Raw genomic sequence first — 16,478 nt, 5'->3', positions numbered from 1 at the left:
GCTTGTTTTTAAACCAGCTCAAACTATTGCCTTTGCTACAGGAGAATTATCAAAAAGATACTAATGAATTACCTTCTACTAAACTATCCCAGAGTTTGCCATCATTTGTTTTTCAACATGTGGTATCTTTGAATTTATTAAATATTTTTTTTAAAATAAATTCAAGATACAGACAAATAAAACAGTAATTAACATGGTGTAAAGAAAACCATAAGATATGCTGTATATTTGTGTGTACATATATTTACAAGCAAATTAAATACGTTTTCTTCTTACCTTTAAGCTTGTTTTTTTGCGTAAAAAGGAGGCTATTGCTCTTGCATTCAAGCTATTTCAGGGATATCTATTCAGAGACACTCAGCATGACAACCAATGAGACTGAAGTGTCACTTAGTATGCTGCCCTTAACATGTTTTAACTGTCAGGACTTGGAATTAAAGGTCTTCACGTAATTTTGATTAGCCTAGAGGGACATCTCAATTGTGAAAACTCTCACTCAAGTTTCAAACTAAGTTTCTATTGCTCTTAAAAACAATCAGTGGCTCTAGTTCTCATGCCTTCCATGTTTCCCAGTTACAAAGAACAGGAGAGCCAGAAAAAACAGGAATATTTAATACAATTTTTTCTGTTAGCTGGGGAATCTGTGTGTGGAGTATCTAATTACCTCCTGTTAAGCGTGTTATGCAGATTTAAGCCCTCCTACCCAAAGATCCTGTTCCTAAATCACTAGGGAATATTGAATTCCCACTCACACTCCATAGGAAGTAGTCATTAATAACACTGGAAGCATCCCAATTTTGCCAGTAGCAAACTAATGCTTCTCCCTCACTTAAAAAGTCTTTTATAAGAATGTAAACCCACGGTACAGACCAAAACTAGATAGACGCCCTCTCTAGTTATCTTCAAATTCAACATTTGCATTTCAGTGTATTATCTATTAAATTCCAAAAAAAATGCTTCATCATCTTATAAGATGAGGAACAGACACAAGATTCCTGTGTATCTCTAGGAATTGCTTTCCCATCTAATTTTTTGGCTTTGAGAAATAACCTGAACTCGATTAATTCCATAATGCAACAAGGAAGGAAAACCAAGAAGAAAACATTTTGAATGTTGCAGGTTGCATCACTGAGCACACAGAAGTTACAGATTTTCTTTCTGACCCAATTTTCTTTCTATACTCGTAAGGAATGTTCTCATTGCTTACATAATGGAATCATTATGTTAGGGCATTTCCTCATGTATGTAATCATATTTACAGCATGAAATATCAAAGAGTTCACCTTTGGAACTGAGATATTTTCAAAGATTCCTTCCAAGAAGTAACACAGAACTTCAACTGATTCAATGAATTCAAGCAGAATATAAGGTTTGTGGTAACAGTTCCCCACTATAAATAGAAAGTTCTTTGACAAAAATTTCTATGAAACATCTTCAAAGCACAGTAGAAAAAGTCATCCATGGCAACTCTGAAGCTGATCGAATACCCAAACCTGAATTATAGAATTAAACTATGCACTGTATGATGCATCTTACTGAGCTGTGGGAAGATGAAATTTCCACCTTTTACTATATTAAACTACAGCTGTTAGTCTTTTTCCACATTCTCAAATACAACATGGGAAAGGATGGAAGTGGTCAATGTCACCTGAGCAGGTATTTGGATAAGGAGTAGGATATTAATTCGGAATCACAAAATCAGGCATTTGCAAGGGGCATTACTGTGCCTTCCCATGTAACAACGAAGCGAAGAGCAGATGGGAGAGACAAAACAAGTGACAATGTCAATGACAAGAACAAAGGGACTAAGAATGGATGAAATCTCAGGAAAAGTGAAAGTGTAAAACAAATAGGTCACATGAATAGTATACACAGGATATACAAGTATATAAACCCAGAAAAGTCATTTGGGGTTTAACAGTACTCTGGTTGAGCTATTTAGAAGAATGTGTGCAATGAGTAATCACCTAATTAGACAAAAGCCCTATTAACTACTAGTGAGCAGAAAGTACTTCTCTGCTGCCTTAACTTCTCTGCTGCTTAGTAGTAAGTGAACTTACTACAGTTTATTAATATTCTTACATACAGAAGATCCCTAGATCACTAAAATAAAGCATCATTTTCAGGACTGAGTGAGAGACTGTAAGTAGTCATGTCTGAATAGAGAAATGCAGGTTTTGAGTAGCAGTTTTTCTTACCTTTCAAATGCTGGCCAGGAAGTCTCTTCACTGAGTTCAGAACCATCACTGCTACCTTGAAAAAGATAAAAGTGAATGACTCTTTATTTCCATCATCTACAATCCATCTATTTCAATTATGTCCATTTCTCCTCAGAATATTTAAGATTAAATGTGTAATAAAAAAATACTACACTGAAAATACTCTGTGATTTGCTTCAGGAATTTCACATAAACTGAGGTAGAGATTTGAAGGGACTGGGTCTAGGGAACACTAATAAATGAGAAAGCCATTTTCAAAATTTAAAGAGCATCCTCAATACAGATTTGTCTGATTAACACAACTAGCATTTAAAACGAAAAGTCACTTATTTACGTAATTCCTTATGAAGTCATACATGGTCATGACAAAGAGCTGAAAATTTGCGATAGTGCAAACTCATCGCTAAATCTCCAATACATTAGAAGGCCTTGCTGATTTGAAAAGCCTTAAACAACTTTGTAAAGCTATCTCCCACTTACTATATCAGATCACAACAGTATTTTTTCCTTCTGTTCTTCACAAAGTAATCCAATGTTACTGCAAATATTTATTTTAAACACTGGAAGTAGAGGAAAAACACAAAATCCAAATATCTGATGCATCCACTCATGGCAGGCCCATAAATAATATACTGACTTTACAATTATAGTAAATCTCATCAGCCTGAAAATTATTATTTAAATACAGACACAAGGTAGTGTTATCTGTAATGTTGTTAAAAAAATCCATAAATATATATCAATATACAAATACTGTTAAGAGAACTTGGTAACTTCAGTTACTAACTTTACTATAAATGGTGTTCAAGCTGTTATCTTGCCAGCTCTTCATCTCTCAGACCAGACCAGCTTTCTATGCCAGCTTCCAACCTTACCCCTCAAGCCAAAATGTGTTTTTGGCTCAAGACAACCCCTACCCCTCAGTTTCAGCCTAATCCAATGTCAGTCACTGCTAAAAGCCCACCTTTTGGTACTCTAACGTGACAGCTTGTTTGCTCTGCCTCCTGAATACCCACATATAAAAGGAAGAATTGATTTACAGTAATTTTCAGGCAAACAAAAAAAAAAAAAAATAAAAAAATTGGAATTAATGTGCCTTACTTAAGGGTTCCCACAGAGAAAACAAAGGCTGAAAATGGAAACAAGTTCCCTGCAATTTTACACAGAAAATCAGCAGGGAACAGCAGTGTCCTGAAGAATAAAGATAATGTGTACAAAGGTAAGTCTGGATGTCCACTGAGTAAACACAGAGCAAAGATGGAGGCAATAAAAATTCACACACAGCAGGGGTAATTCCAGCCAAGAGCTATGAAAATCTCAGCATGGACTTAAGTTCTCTCTGTGCAAAATCCAAGAGGAAATACATGCCTTTATCTGCCAGTCAACTCAACTTTTCCAAGTGTTAGCTCAACATCCTCACATTAACATGATCTCTAAGGGATACCAGATAATTTGGACTCAGCTTATCCTGAACCTATCCCAAAGGAAGGTCCTAACCTGGTTCACACTAACATTATTTTAAGAGGTACTTATATAATGGAAGAAGCCAAGAGATGTATAAAAGCGCCTGGCTCCTAAGCTAGGCATAAAGGTCTGCAAGAATCGAGTATAATTAGTTGACTAATTATTTTCTAGAGGTGTCTTTAAGATTTTAGTAGAGTCAAAGAAGAGTTTGGGTTGGAAGGGACCTTTAAAGGGTCCTTGGTCATCTAGTCCAACCCCCAAAGTAGTACTTAGATTCTCAGTTTATTGATCCTTAAGCATTCAACTGCTAAAAAGGTTACAGCAGCAGATAGCTTGCCCATAAAAGAAAAGTACAGTTACTTATACTTCTGTGACTTATACTTCCTCTGTAGCTGTAAGCACAACGTATCAAAGAGCCACAGTTATTACAGTTGAGCAAGTGTTCTTACTCCAAGTGACTGTTTGCACAAATTTAATCTACCAGCAAACATTCCGGTGCCACAAAGCAGGTGAGTACAAAGTGGCTATAAAAATAATCAAAAGTTCTGTTTGGCACAGTTTACATCTGACCTGCACCGTGGAAAAGTAAGAATGTGTGGACTGAACTCCACATTTCTCTATGCACTTTTATACAGGAATACCACCAGACAGATCATGAAGTATCCCAGGCAAAACTGGAGCGACCAGTTGGAGTAACCTATCCATATGGAGCCTGCCGTTGCAGTAGAAGTCTTTGCAAAATCCCCAAAGCTTATAGTTTCCTGGAAGAAACAACTATCACTTACTATTTTCAGCAAATTCTACATCCACATCACAATGAAAAGCTCAATGATTTATTTCATCTAAACAAAAACACAGCCGCACTCTCTGCTAGACAAAGTCTCTTCAAATAAACAAGTAGTGTGATCTAAGGATGCAAAGGCAGAATCAAATGTAACAGAATTCAGAGACAATTTTAAGCAGGTATTTTGGGTAAGACCTCCCAGCTGACTGTCTTTGAGGAAGACTGTTTATAGTATATACAAGTATATATATGAATATCTTATTGTAAGATCTTAAAGTTCTGTAATCCTTTTAGTGGGCAGAATGAAGGAAGGTAGGTTTCAAGCATGGTGTTTCCTCAGCATGATGGTTTCTCAAGAAAGGGAATCCAGATTCCTGGACTGTTGCAAAGAGAAGAGTGAATTGCTTGAGCCATTTAAACACAAAAGAGCACAAATAAGAGAAGGGCATGAATAGGAAGTGAGCAACTGATGCTACTATCAGGCGCACTCGCTCAGACTAAGGCACAGACTACATTACTTTAAGCAAATGTAATTGTCCAGAATGCCAGGTCCTGGACCTGATCCATTCCTGTACAAATAGAGAATCTCTCCTATTTGTTTGGTACGCCTACTTTTGAATTTTGTTTTAATTCTGGCTGGAAGGGACCTTGGGAGGTCAAACCTAACTCAGCGATCAGAGGCTGAGGGTCTCATCTAGTCACATTCTTCAAGGATGCAGTGTCTACAATCTCTCTGAGCAACCTGTCACTGTGCTTCACAACCTGTATGTGAAAAAAATTTCCCTTGCATGTAATCAAAATTTTCCTTGTTGCTACCTGGAGCAGTATGTTCTGCAAAATGGTGCAGTAATTCCTGTTTGCCTTAGTCATCGAGACAACACTGAAGTTATTAGAGACAATTTAAGTCTTATTTATTTCCTCATTACTGCACAGATTTAGATTTATATTAACAAGAAGTGCAACTTCAATAGAACTAGAGCTCTACTTGATTGAGGCCCATATGAAACTCATAATTAGAATCCACCAAGAATACTGTATTATGAAGTAATTTTTTGTCTTTAAAAATAGGTTGATACATTAAAATTTTATCTGAAATGACATTTTGATGGCAATTGTAATAGTTTGGCTAAGAAAGTTCTATTTCAAACACTGTACTAAGTACTCTACAGAAAGATTTAACAGCTAGTGTTGTTTTTAGAAAATGCAAAACAATGTAGAGCAAAAGAGCTGAAACATCATCTTTCAGAAAGTGATAATCCTTGTTACAGTATCAGTGCAGTTACAGAAGTTAATCAAATTTGGGGAATTCATAAATAAAAGTTTCATTTAAAAAGTTTAATCTACACAGAAATTGCCAATTACACCTAAAAGCAATGTAAATTTAAAAAAAGGTGGGCCAAACATCACAGCTATCAATTTAACACATATTGATGCTTATACATGTTTCAAAAAAATTGTAACAAAAACTTGGAAAAGGTTGAATTTTAGCATTGACTAGCCCTCTTTAGTATCTATATAGAATATCTGTAACAGAATTTTTTTAGATTCTAAAAAACTCTAGAAGATTTTTTGCACAACAAAAGTTCTGATACTAAAAAAAACCCTTTCCCAAAAAGCGAAATAATATACATTACATCCCTCCTTCCAAAACAAAACAGAAGTGAAAAGAACTGGTTTTAACTTACTAAAAGTTAGATGCCTAAACAAATTCTTTTTAAAGATTAAGTGCACTATTTGACTATCACCTCAACTGGAAATATTTCATTCATTCAGTACTTTAAAAATATATCACCTTCTTAAATTCTTCTCAAATATGTACTCAATATTTGAGTTTTTCCAACAACTTCAAGCAGGTCTTCAGGTTAAACTTAATAACAAATCTTAGGTACTATAAATCCTTTCTATTAAGTAACATTCTACACAAGTTTTGGTTTTATGTAAGAAGCCACTTGATACAAACCACTATTTTCCTAGTTTTCTTTAATGCTAATAAAATAAGAAATTTCTTGTACAGGATTAAAAAAAAAAAAAAAAAAAGAGAGTTGTGTTTATCTGTACTATATAACAGGAAGGCTTCTTCCTATCTTAGAAAAAAAAAATAAAATTGCCAATTGCTGTTACTCCTGTGTTATTGATTATCTGAGAAGTTTCAGATTGTTTACACAGGGAATCACAGAATGGTTTGGGTTGGAAGGGACCCTAAAGACCATAGAGTTCCAACCCCCCTGCCATCGGCAGGGACACCTCCCACTAGAGCAGGTTGCTCAAAGCCCCATCCAGCCTGGCCTTGAACACTTCCAGGGATGGGGCACCCACAGCTTCTCTGGGCAACCTGTTCTAGTGTCTCACCACACACACAGTAAAGAATTTCTTCCTAATATCTGATCTAAATCTATCCTCTGTCAGTTTAAAACCATCACCCTTCACCCTATCACTACACTCCCTGATAAAGAATCCCTCCCCATCTTTCCTGTAGTCCTCGTTTAAGTACTGGAGGGCTGCTATAGGGTCTCCCCAGAGCCCTCTCTAGACCTCTAGTACTGCAGCTGAATACAGACATGAATTTTCTGTTTACATTTGTATATGTGCATATATATATGTCTATGTGACACAAACAGCACACGGCTAGGTTCCTAGGTATGTGATAGGGAATGTCTATACCATTGCATACCCATTCCCCCCTAGTCACGCCATCCACTCATTGCTGAAAATCTGAGGATATAGAAGCTTTAACACAGGCTTCCTTTATCCAGAAGTTAGCCCCCAAAGTTAAACAGGTGTTAATATAAACAAACCAACCCCAAAGAGTTTAAAAAGTACTCAGACTAAAAATTCTTTCCCCTTCTCAAATCTGCAACTGACACTCTCTTGGCTCCAGTTACACAGTGTTTCCAGAGCAGCAGTTGCTATAGCTGGTGCCTGACCTGACAGAGCTTGAAATTCTAATGTGAAAACAGAAAAAAATTGTTCAGGAGACCTGAGCATCCATTGCTGTAGCACAGCTACCATCATGGAGATAGACTCCATGCCCTAAATGTTATGTTCTGCCTTGTTGGTCTATGACCATACTGAAAACCCTCACGTGCATTTGAACTAGTTCATTACCATTTAACTACTACACAATAAAGCCCAACTTTGGCTTACTAGTTAACCAAATAAGAATTGTGTAAAGACTGGCAAACGACTCAAGCAATATGCTGCCAGAGAATCAACAAAAACATCTAATACCATCACTGATAATGATTTTCATCATGAAAAGCTAACAACAGCAGATAACCAAATAGATAAAGATGGGGCAGAAACCAGGATTTTGTACAGCTGCATTAATCACAAAATAATCACAAAAAACTCCCAAGCATATGCCCTGGACCAAACAGTACTAATAAGGATTGGGGAAGGAATGGGGTAATAACACTCCTGTATATCCCTCTCCTCTCAAATCCAGGCATCTACATGTGCATTTTTAACCTAAAGAAATACACAGCTCTTATATTTACCCTGTCACTAAAGTATTAGTAAACAATAGCAAAATGGGGTATCCACATTTAGGGTAAGAGAAATCTATATACTCATTTAAATGGGATATTAAAAAAAAAATAAAAAAATACATAGTTCTTCTGCCTGAAACCCTACCCAAACTTTGATCTTCTGACGCAGACTGCTGAAGACTCAGAGTCCTAAACACCTGAACAGTATACTACAGGGTAAGGAATCAAACAAACACTGGCTGTGTAGAATTTGTCCCTACTGTATAGGCTGCCAAAAACCTGAAAGTAAATGCATACACTGTATACCTACACCTATACTTCATTTATTTAAAGAGGAACATAATCCCTTGTAGAATTCAAGTACTTCAAGACTTAATAGAGGAATTCATTAAAATGCCGGTATTCTTGTATCCATCCTATGCCAGTTTCGGTTGAAAATGTACTGTTCTTATAAAGGCACTTTCTTACATTGATTCAAACTGCTTTAAAATACCTTTCTTTGACTTCAGCATTAATTTCTCTGATTGCATTAGAATAAAGGCTCAAGTTATTCTCAAGTGATTGGCACACACAAATGAAGGTAAATGTTCAACAGACTTAGTTTTTCCAGAGTTTGCATTGTAGATTAGGAAAAATAAGCAGAAGAAATAGTTTGAGAAAAAAAAACAACTCCAAAGTCAGAACAGAATTTGCATCCAGCACTGCAACAAACATAATCCATAAATGTGTTTTCTTAGAATTTTTGAACACCTAAAACTACACTCTCAATTTCAGATGAGTATTTCTCTGTTCATACTTCAACATCTGCTCTTATGTAGCACATGTGAGAATGCACCCTTAAAAAAAAAAACCCTAAGGAAAATTACTTTGCGTTCAGCGGCATAAGAGGAGAAAAGCCACACAGAAATAATATATGAAAACAGGGGTTTATTTTACACTGTCCCTTTACCTCTACAGAATTATTTAGACAATTAGCCATTGTAAACAAATTCAGCTTCAGAAAAGCAATTTGGAAACGCAGTTGAGCCAAATTGTAAGAAACAGTGGAAATCCAAAACTACTGAGAACATTAATGAAGTGAGCTGAACATTGCTGCAGAGATACACAAGATAAGAATACTTAAAAAGTATACGAAAATCAGGCAGTATTAGAAAAATGTTTCTTCTTAAAAAAAATAACCTTATGAATAAAAGAAAGTTTCGTGATATTTCTGAGTTGAACCACAATCTAAGTAAAAGCATCTTAATTTATCCTGTGAGGATAAATTGGTGAGGAGGTGACAGCAGGCAAATATACACTGAAGAACAGCTGGTAAGAGCGTGCAGGTGGTTCCTTCAGCCCAGCCAAGAGCAATGCTCAGACCTCAGAAGGGCAAGCTCCCTCTTTCGAAAGAGTGTACACAGTGACCTCATAAAAAAAGGAACAAAACTGTCCTGTAGCTTTAAGACTTACTGATAGCAACTAGTTGGAGGGGGTCTCAATGAACTTTCACTGCAAAGTAAAAGCATCTGTCCCAGTTTACTAAAAGCAGATATTCTGGATGGTCTGCACAAAGCAGACATTTACAGCAGTATTCACCTGTGTGTATTTCAATGTGTTATTTGTCAAAAATCTCTTTGCAGTCAACAGAAATAAACTGGCAGCTTAAGGACACAAGTCATATAAACTCTTTTTAACCACCCACCTAGGAACGAGATGAATCATATCCTTGAAGATCTTAATTCTCTATGTAATTATAAAGAGCTACAAATGACGAGCTCAAATGCAGCTGTCTAAATTATGAAAAAACTTAGAAGAGACTATTTCCTCTTTTTACATTCCTGAATTCAAGAGAACATTTCCCATATGATATTGTATATACAATTGGTCAAGTGTTTCTTCCTTCTAATTAGTATAGCCTTGGTGCTGCTGGAAAGAAGATTTCTCACTTTTGTTCAAATAACAGGCACATATATAATATAGGTAAAATGGCAACAGAACGAGATGTACATCTCGCTTACTCTAGCATAATGAACTCTACTGAACACAATCTTACAGTTCTAGGAACAAGAACTGTTTTGACCCAAGCACAAGAAATTAACATAATGGTGGCTGTATCTTAAGTTTTTTTGAGTTCTAAGTTTTTGTAGAATGAGTTGAATGTACACAATCAGCTTCCAGACTCTGAAATTAAGAAAAGAATCTGATAAAGATCTCTGACCATAGCTTTCATGTTACAGATAGGACTATTTTCTGGAAATCCCATACCTGGGTTACTTTCTCCATTGCTGCTGCTTTAGAAACCCTTCCTTACAAGAAAATACACACTTCATATTTGAAAGATGAATTATACTTATGTAAAAATTTTGGTATGCTATTCACCATTCCCAGAATAGATCATCAGTTTTTCCCAGCACAACAAAATCAAAAATTGTCCATCATCACTCGAATGTGTATTTTTAGTTTAGACACAGAGGCATTGCTGGATTAACCGCTCAGTTTTAATATGCTTACATGCAGAACAGAATTTCATCCAGCCATGAATCTCAAGCTTAGAGAAGGTGTAACTGACCTCTTTATCACAGATTGAAAGCTTCTATCAGAGAGATAACTGAAGAAATCCAAGTGCAAGAGTCCTTGTGTATCTGAAGAAGTTGGTGTGTTCACCAGTGGAAAAAGAAACCGTACTCTGATGAATCTTCATAACATGCCTATAAATTGCTTTACTTAATTGTAAATAGACTACAGTAATCTGTTAACAACAAAGGTGACTTAGATATGGGGTCTGATAAAAAACGCACGAACTCACATGCTCTAAGAATTTCAATAAAGCATCGTAACGGTACAGTGCTGCACACAAACATCCTATAGACACTGTTGCTACATTGCTGCTTTTTCGATAATTGATGTAGAGGCAGATTATATCAGACCCTGGACTGGAAGTGTCTGAACACCTCTGAGCCCTCAAAACACAAGAGTGATTTAAAATAGTATTAACGTTTAAGGTTGCATCCAAGGTGCTGACGTATCAGAAACACTGTTCATGTTTTGAAGTAGGATCATTTACCCAAAAAGTTAAATCCCATACAGGCTTCCATCTAAGAAAAGGTAGCCCTGTTTCTAGAGCAACAGGTTTAAATCCACATTTATGGGCAAGGTGAGGAATAACGCTTTTTTCAGTACACACATTCAGAAGAAGTTTTCTTGACCGCCTTTTGAAGTTGTGTTGTAGAATACTGTAAATCTCCTCTCTGCTGCAGTGACTGTACTATTTCCAAGTACTGAGTAAACAGACTACTTCAAACATGATGGAGGAACTTAGCAGCTTCAATCAACTTCCTTAAATCCTGCTGAAGCAGCAGTACAGAACACCAGACAACTTACATTTCCCAGAACTATTCAGTAATAGATACTGCAAGCCTCCAGAACTTACTCTTCCTCCATACATATTTCTAGCACCTCTAATAATCTTTTGTGTCATTTAAACTTTCATAATCAAGAAGCAGCAAATGATGCTACACTGTCAAAAGACTGACAAAACTAAAGTAAGACAGTATGGGGAGGCTGGAGGTGGAAGAGAATAGGAGTGGGGAAGTTCTAACCACAGATGTTGATCTTGCACAAAATGCATAAGGTTGCTGTTTTACAACGGATTTATGAAAGTCTTCTGAAGTGGTAATTTTGTTCCAACTTGTAAGGGTGACTACATCAAGTTGATAAGGTCATGCCTGAGCTAAGAAAGAGAACAGAGTTGAAAAATTCAGAGATGAGACAAAGAAGGGAAATACTGTATTCTCCAAAATGCCTAGACGGTGACTGGTTCTTAGTTGTACCTCATGAAAAACTGCCTGTCAGCTCTGGCAAACCTTCCCTGCTAGGTTCTAATGGAGGTAAATATGTCATTTATTCTGGAAAAAGTATCATCTACGGAGAAATTTCTTAGATATTTAGACAGCAAACATCAGTAGAAGATGGCACTGAGAAAAGGGCAATGCTACATCTCAACATAGGTGGCAAAAGTCTGTTTTCTTCCCCTAAATCCAGCATAATGCTGAGAAGAACGCATCTGAAGGGTAGTAGGTGCATGAGAAGCTTGAATCTCCTGGACTGTGCAGTCCCTGAGAACGCAAGCTGTCTGCATGCTGATAGGTACCACCATTTCTGCTGGATGATTCTGAAGTGGCAATCTTTGCCAGAGCAGAGAACGCGTACAAAACAGAGACAGGCAATGCACATTTATTAGTGGAAGCTGCCTGATGTGAACAGGTTCAAACTACTTTGGTCTCAGCTAGTTCCATAAATTTAACAACATAATTTTTAAAAATTATTATATCTAGATATTTTTCTTTTCCCATATGAAAATTATATTTAATATTTGCTCAGAATACGTCCTTCTCCTCAAGAAAATACATGAGCAGCTCCTGAAAACAGCATAATTTGAAACTGTGTGACCTTGCTTCTCTCCTTGAGGGCTAAAAAGCAAAACCGATTTTTAAAATTAAGTTACCCAAGGAAATGTGTAACGCTACAAAAATCCTGTATTACCATAAATGCATGAAAACTGAACAACATCAAATTCCATCCAGCTAATAATTTTGAGAAAAAGGACTGTGATAGAGGTTCCATATTCTCAACCCTAACTGCAGTTTGGTGGATCTTAGAGACACCTGACCCGCCCTCCCTCCACTTTAAGGATGTGTGTGTAACAGGAAAAGGACAACTGCTGTCACATAAGAAACTCAGGAAGCATAAGTTCTCAAAATAAGAACACCCTAAATATTTGAAGATCAGTAACTTAACCAAATGAAGTAGCTTCTGACATTTTGAAGTATGTGAAAATTAAACTGCTATCTACTCTTGACAAAATTAAGGAGTATTTACAAATTACGCTCTTAGAGACTGTCAGCAATTTACAGTCTTCACTGTCAATTTGATACGGCATTTGAAATAGAAATCATACCACGAAACATTTTTAATTTGGGTTGATTGAGGTGCAGGGGGAGCAAATAGGAAATGGTGCCCTGAGCTTCCTCCCATCCCCATCAAGAAGCGGAGTAACAGCGGTTGTACTGTTAAAGGTCTATTAAAAATAAAATCCGGTTTTTTATAATTTGTCAGCATGTAGTTCATGCTGCATGAATCGTGCCACCCTTCTCCACCTATGTTTATCAAGTTTTTTCTAAAATAGAATTTTTTATTTTAGAATAGTACGACCCATTGCTTGTACAACTGCCAACTAATCATGCTAAAAATGTTTATTAAAAGACCATGGACTGCACAGATATGTTTACAGTTCCTACCTATTGAAATTCCACTAGAGAGGGTGGAGCTTTCTGCTTGCCCTCGGGATGGGACATGAGGTTCCATGACGCTGTCATCCAGTAGGTGTCTTGGTCCTGCGTTGGGGAATGTTGCACTTTTGAATTCAGCTGTATTCATTTTGTGTATGAAACTAGAAACGAACAGGATAAGACTGTTACAACATTATCTTTGATACATTTCAAAAGCTGATGCTTTGACACCCTGAAGGATTGCATGTAGTGTGTTCCAAATACCAAACTAAATCACAGCCCAAGTCATAAGCAATTGTGCACAAACTGTATTATCTATAGGAATTGCTAGCCTTAAAACTGCACAGCACTTGGAGTGAAGAGAAAGTCAGGAGTACTTTAAAAATTACTTTCAATATCCCAAGGTATTTTTGTCTTACTATAACACGTAACTGAACTATGAATTGCATTCTAGCTCATTAAAGGTAAACTTACAGAATGTGAGAGATCAATTACTGAATAGCTACAATCTTGCATTGTGAAAAGACAACAAGGTAATTGATGATATAATGATCAAGATATCAATTAGAAGTACATCTATAAAGAAAAAGCCTGAAACCATTACTATGCAAAGTTACATGAAAGTCTACAAAGGAGGTTTCATCATAGAAATACCAATAAAGCAATTATTTCAGTTTGTATTTGAAAGAATTACACTGGCATTTAGTTATAAGGGATAGTTCTGTCATTCAGAAAGAAACTATTTTGACTAACTCATTGGCTATTCTTATCATTGTAACAGCCACGCAGTCTTCCTATTTTGACCAACTCTCTTTGGTTTTCTTTGGTTTTTTTTTTTTGGTTTTTGACCAATTTTCTCTTTGGTTGGGATACAACCATTATAGTTCTGAGCTTGGTCTCTTGCCACAAATTGGTGTCTAAGTGAAGTACTGTGTACAATTCATGCTATGTTTTAAAAGCAAAGCTTTTGTATTGAAAGATGATGTATCACAAAGCTTAGGATTCTCAGGTTTAATAAAATGCTGACTTGTATCCCAGACTGTGACATTTCCTATGCCCATGCGGTATCAGGTTCCTAGGTGAAGGGGGTGTTGGTGGTAGCAAGGCTCCTTCAGCTGCAACATTTTTCCGTCCACTTTGTGGAGATGCTCCGACTTCAGAGCCTGGGAACAAAACAGACATTACTCCTGAGTAACTTTAGAATTCCTGTCAGGGTTACTTTCTCAGAAAATTGTGAGTTGCGCAAAATTTCCTAAACTCAATTTGTAAGAGAGCCTGTAATAAAACTCATTGATATATTGATAATTTTAAAAAACCCTCTACTTTAGGGGTTTTTTTGCACAGGATTAATAATAAACACACTTATTTCAAATAGATCACCTAGTTACAAGTATTTTGTAAGTCCTAAAGCTTGTTGCATTAGCTACGTTGGCATTAAACAGGTCCCACAGATTCTATGTTTTGAAACTCCTGCCTTCAACCACTTTTGGCAATGATCAAAAATAATGTAAATTTCTGGAAGCATATTATACCATGAAAAGTTTATATGAAGGCCCTTCTGTCTAGACACAAAGAATGAATATTTAATAGCTCTTCACCCCAAATGACACTAACAAGTTAGTGCCACAATACATACAAGAACCTAAAACATTGACTCAATTCCTTGGAAGAATTTCTTTACAGATCGCCTTTAGACTTTTCAATACAAATATACAGTGTTTATACTTCACACTTCTTTATTAGCCTCAGGCAAATATTTTTCATGTTCACAACTCAAAAATAATGCATTTGACAACCTCAAGTCTTCTCATATTTATTAAGCATTTACCTACTAAATCTTCTCTGGAAGCAGCAGAGTGGGGGGTGCTGGTCCCTGGTTCTATCTTTAATGAAAGTCTGCATTAAAGAAGCATTAAAAATTACTTTATCAGGAAATATAGAAGCATATAAAAATAAGTTTTTTTAAAAAAAAATTTAAATTTACAATTGAAAGCTGCCTGTTTCTATAATTGCAAGAAACATGTTATAGTTGATACATACCATGCATCTTTAACACACGCTACTTTCAAACATTCTTTTTTGGGGGTGGAAAAAACCCTACTACTGCAACAGGACCCAGGATTCAAAAAATGACATGCTAGGGCATAAAGTAGTAAATGAGTCTATTGCTTTGGTTTGTCTAGATCAGGACAGGTTTGCAACACTGTGTTGATGGAGGACCAGACTCAACAGCAAAACCTTGGCTATAGAACAGCCCTGCAACCTCTTCTGCATCAGGGAGCCCAACGCAGCTGGCACAGCCAGCCCCAAAGGGCCAAACAGCCACCAGTGGCCATCTTCACCCTCTGTGAGCAAAAGCTCAATGTGAGCTGTTAAAAAGGTGTGACAAAGTCACACTGTGGAAGGACCAGGGGAAGACATCATCGTTCAGTGTTGGTACCACCCTCCAGGGAAAATAGCCATACATAATAGCCTATCTACACAGCCCTGGGACTGCTAACAGAAACATGAAGCTCAGTGATGATACCGCTACTCTAGCGTAAAAACTGCAAAGAAGTATACAAATGCTACTCCCACCTTGGCTGAAATATTTACACTTGCTACTCTTCATATTTTTACATTTTCTATAAAATGCACTAGGTGTGCTGGGCCAAGCCTTTTGTCTTCACAGGTCTAAAAGCCAAAAATCCTTATTTTGTGTTTTGGAAAATACATTATCAATTTGACTTCATCCATAATTCAAAGGGTTGGTTTTTTTTTTTCCCCTGTAACAGGCATTTTTAAAAGCTATTTCCAACAGTTCCACAAAGAGGTCAGACTCCAGGAGCAGAGAACTCCAGGAAGATCAAGCACGTCTTGTCCACACCGTTTGCAGAACTAGAAACTTTGAAATGAGCAGGGTTGGAAAAGCATCCACTTAATTTTGGGAAAAAAAAAGTTGAAGTTTGACAGCTCCTCTCCCTCCCATCCCCGGGCAGTTTAGCAATGACTCATTAAAATTTTAAAATTTAATTTTTAAAAATAAAATAAAATCCTTTAGGAAGAAAAATCATGTATGCAAGCCACAATGGCTGTTCTCTTAACTTCAGCCTTTTTGCAGACACCTTAGAGAATAAAAAGGAAAATACTCACTTATAGTAAGAATAGTTCTTCAAAACATAGTTCTTCCCTATAAAAGATTCAGTTTGGAGACATAAAAAATCCACAGGTGTAAAACCAGACTTTCTGAATAGTGGCCATGTTTACGTGCAAT

General features: G+C 36.6%; 1 protein-coding gene across 3 annotated transcripts in view; it reads right to left on the bottom strand.

The window, feature by feature from the left end:
* The window catches only part of RALGPS2 (Ral GEF with PH domain and SH3 binding motif 2), a 149,508-nt gene that overhangs the window by 16,429 nt on the left and 116,601 nt on the right, over positions 1–16,478 (bottom strand). For all 3 annotated transcript variants that reach the window (XM_074152716.1, XM_074152715.1, XM_074152714.1), the window contains 4 exons: positions 15,054–15,121; positions 14,253–14,388; positions 13,235–13,386; positions 2,199–2,253 (listed from right to left, as the gene is read on the bottom strand). In XM_074152716.1, coding sequence (XP_074008817.1) covers positions 2,199–2,253; positions 13,235–13,386; positions 14,253–14,388; positions 15,054–15,121 — 411 coding nt within the window. The remainder of the gene's footprint in view (positions 1–2,198; positions 2,254–13,234; positions 13,387–14,252; positions 14,389–15,053; positions 15,122–16,478) is intronic.

Source organism: Numenius arquata, chromosome 8 (genome assembly GCF_964106895.1).
Source record: "Numenius arquata chromosome 8, bNumArq3.hap1.1, whole genome shotgun sequence".
Lineage (NCBI taxonomy): Eukaryota > Metazoa > Chordata > Aves > Charadriiformes > Scolopacidae > Numenius > Numenius arquata.
This window is presented reverse-complemented; position numbering and strand designations above follow the sequence as displayed.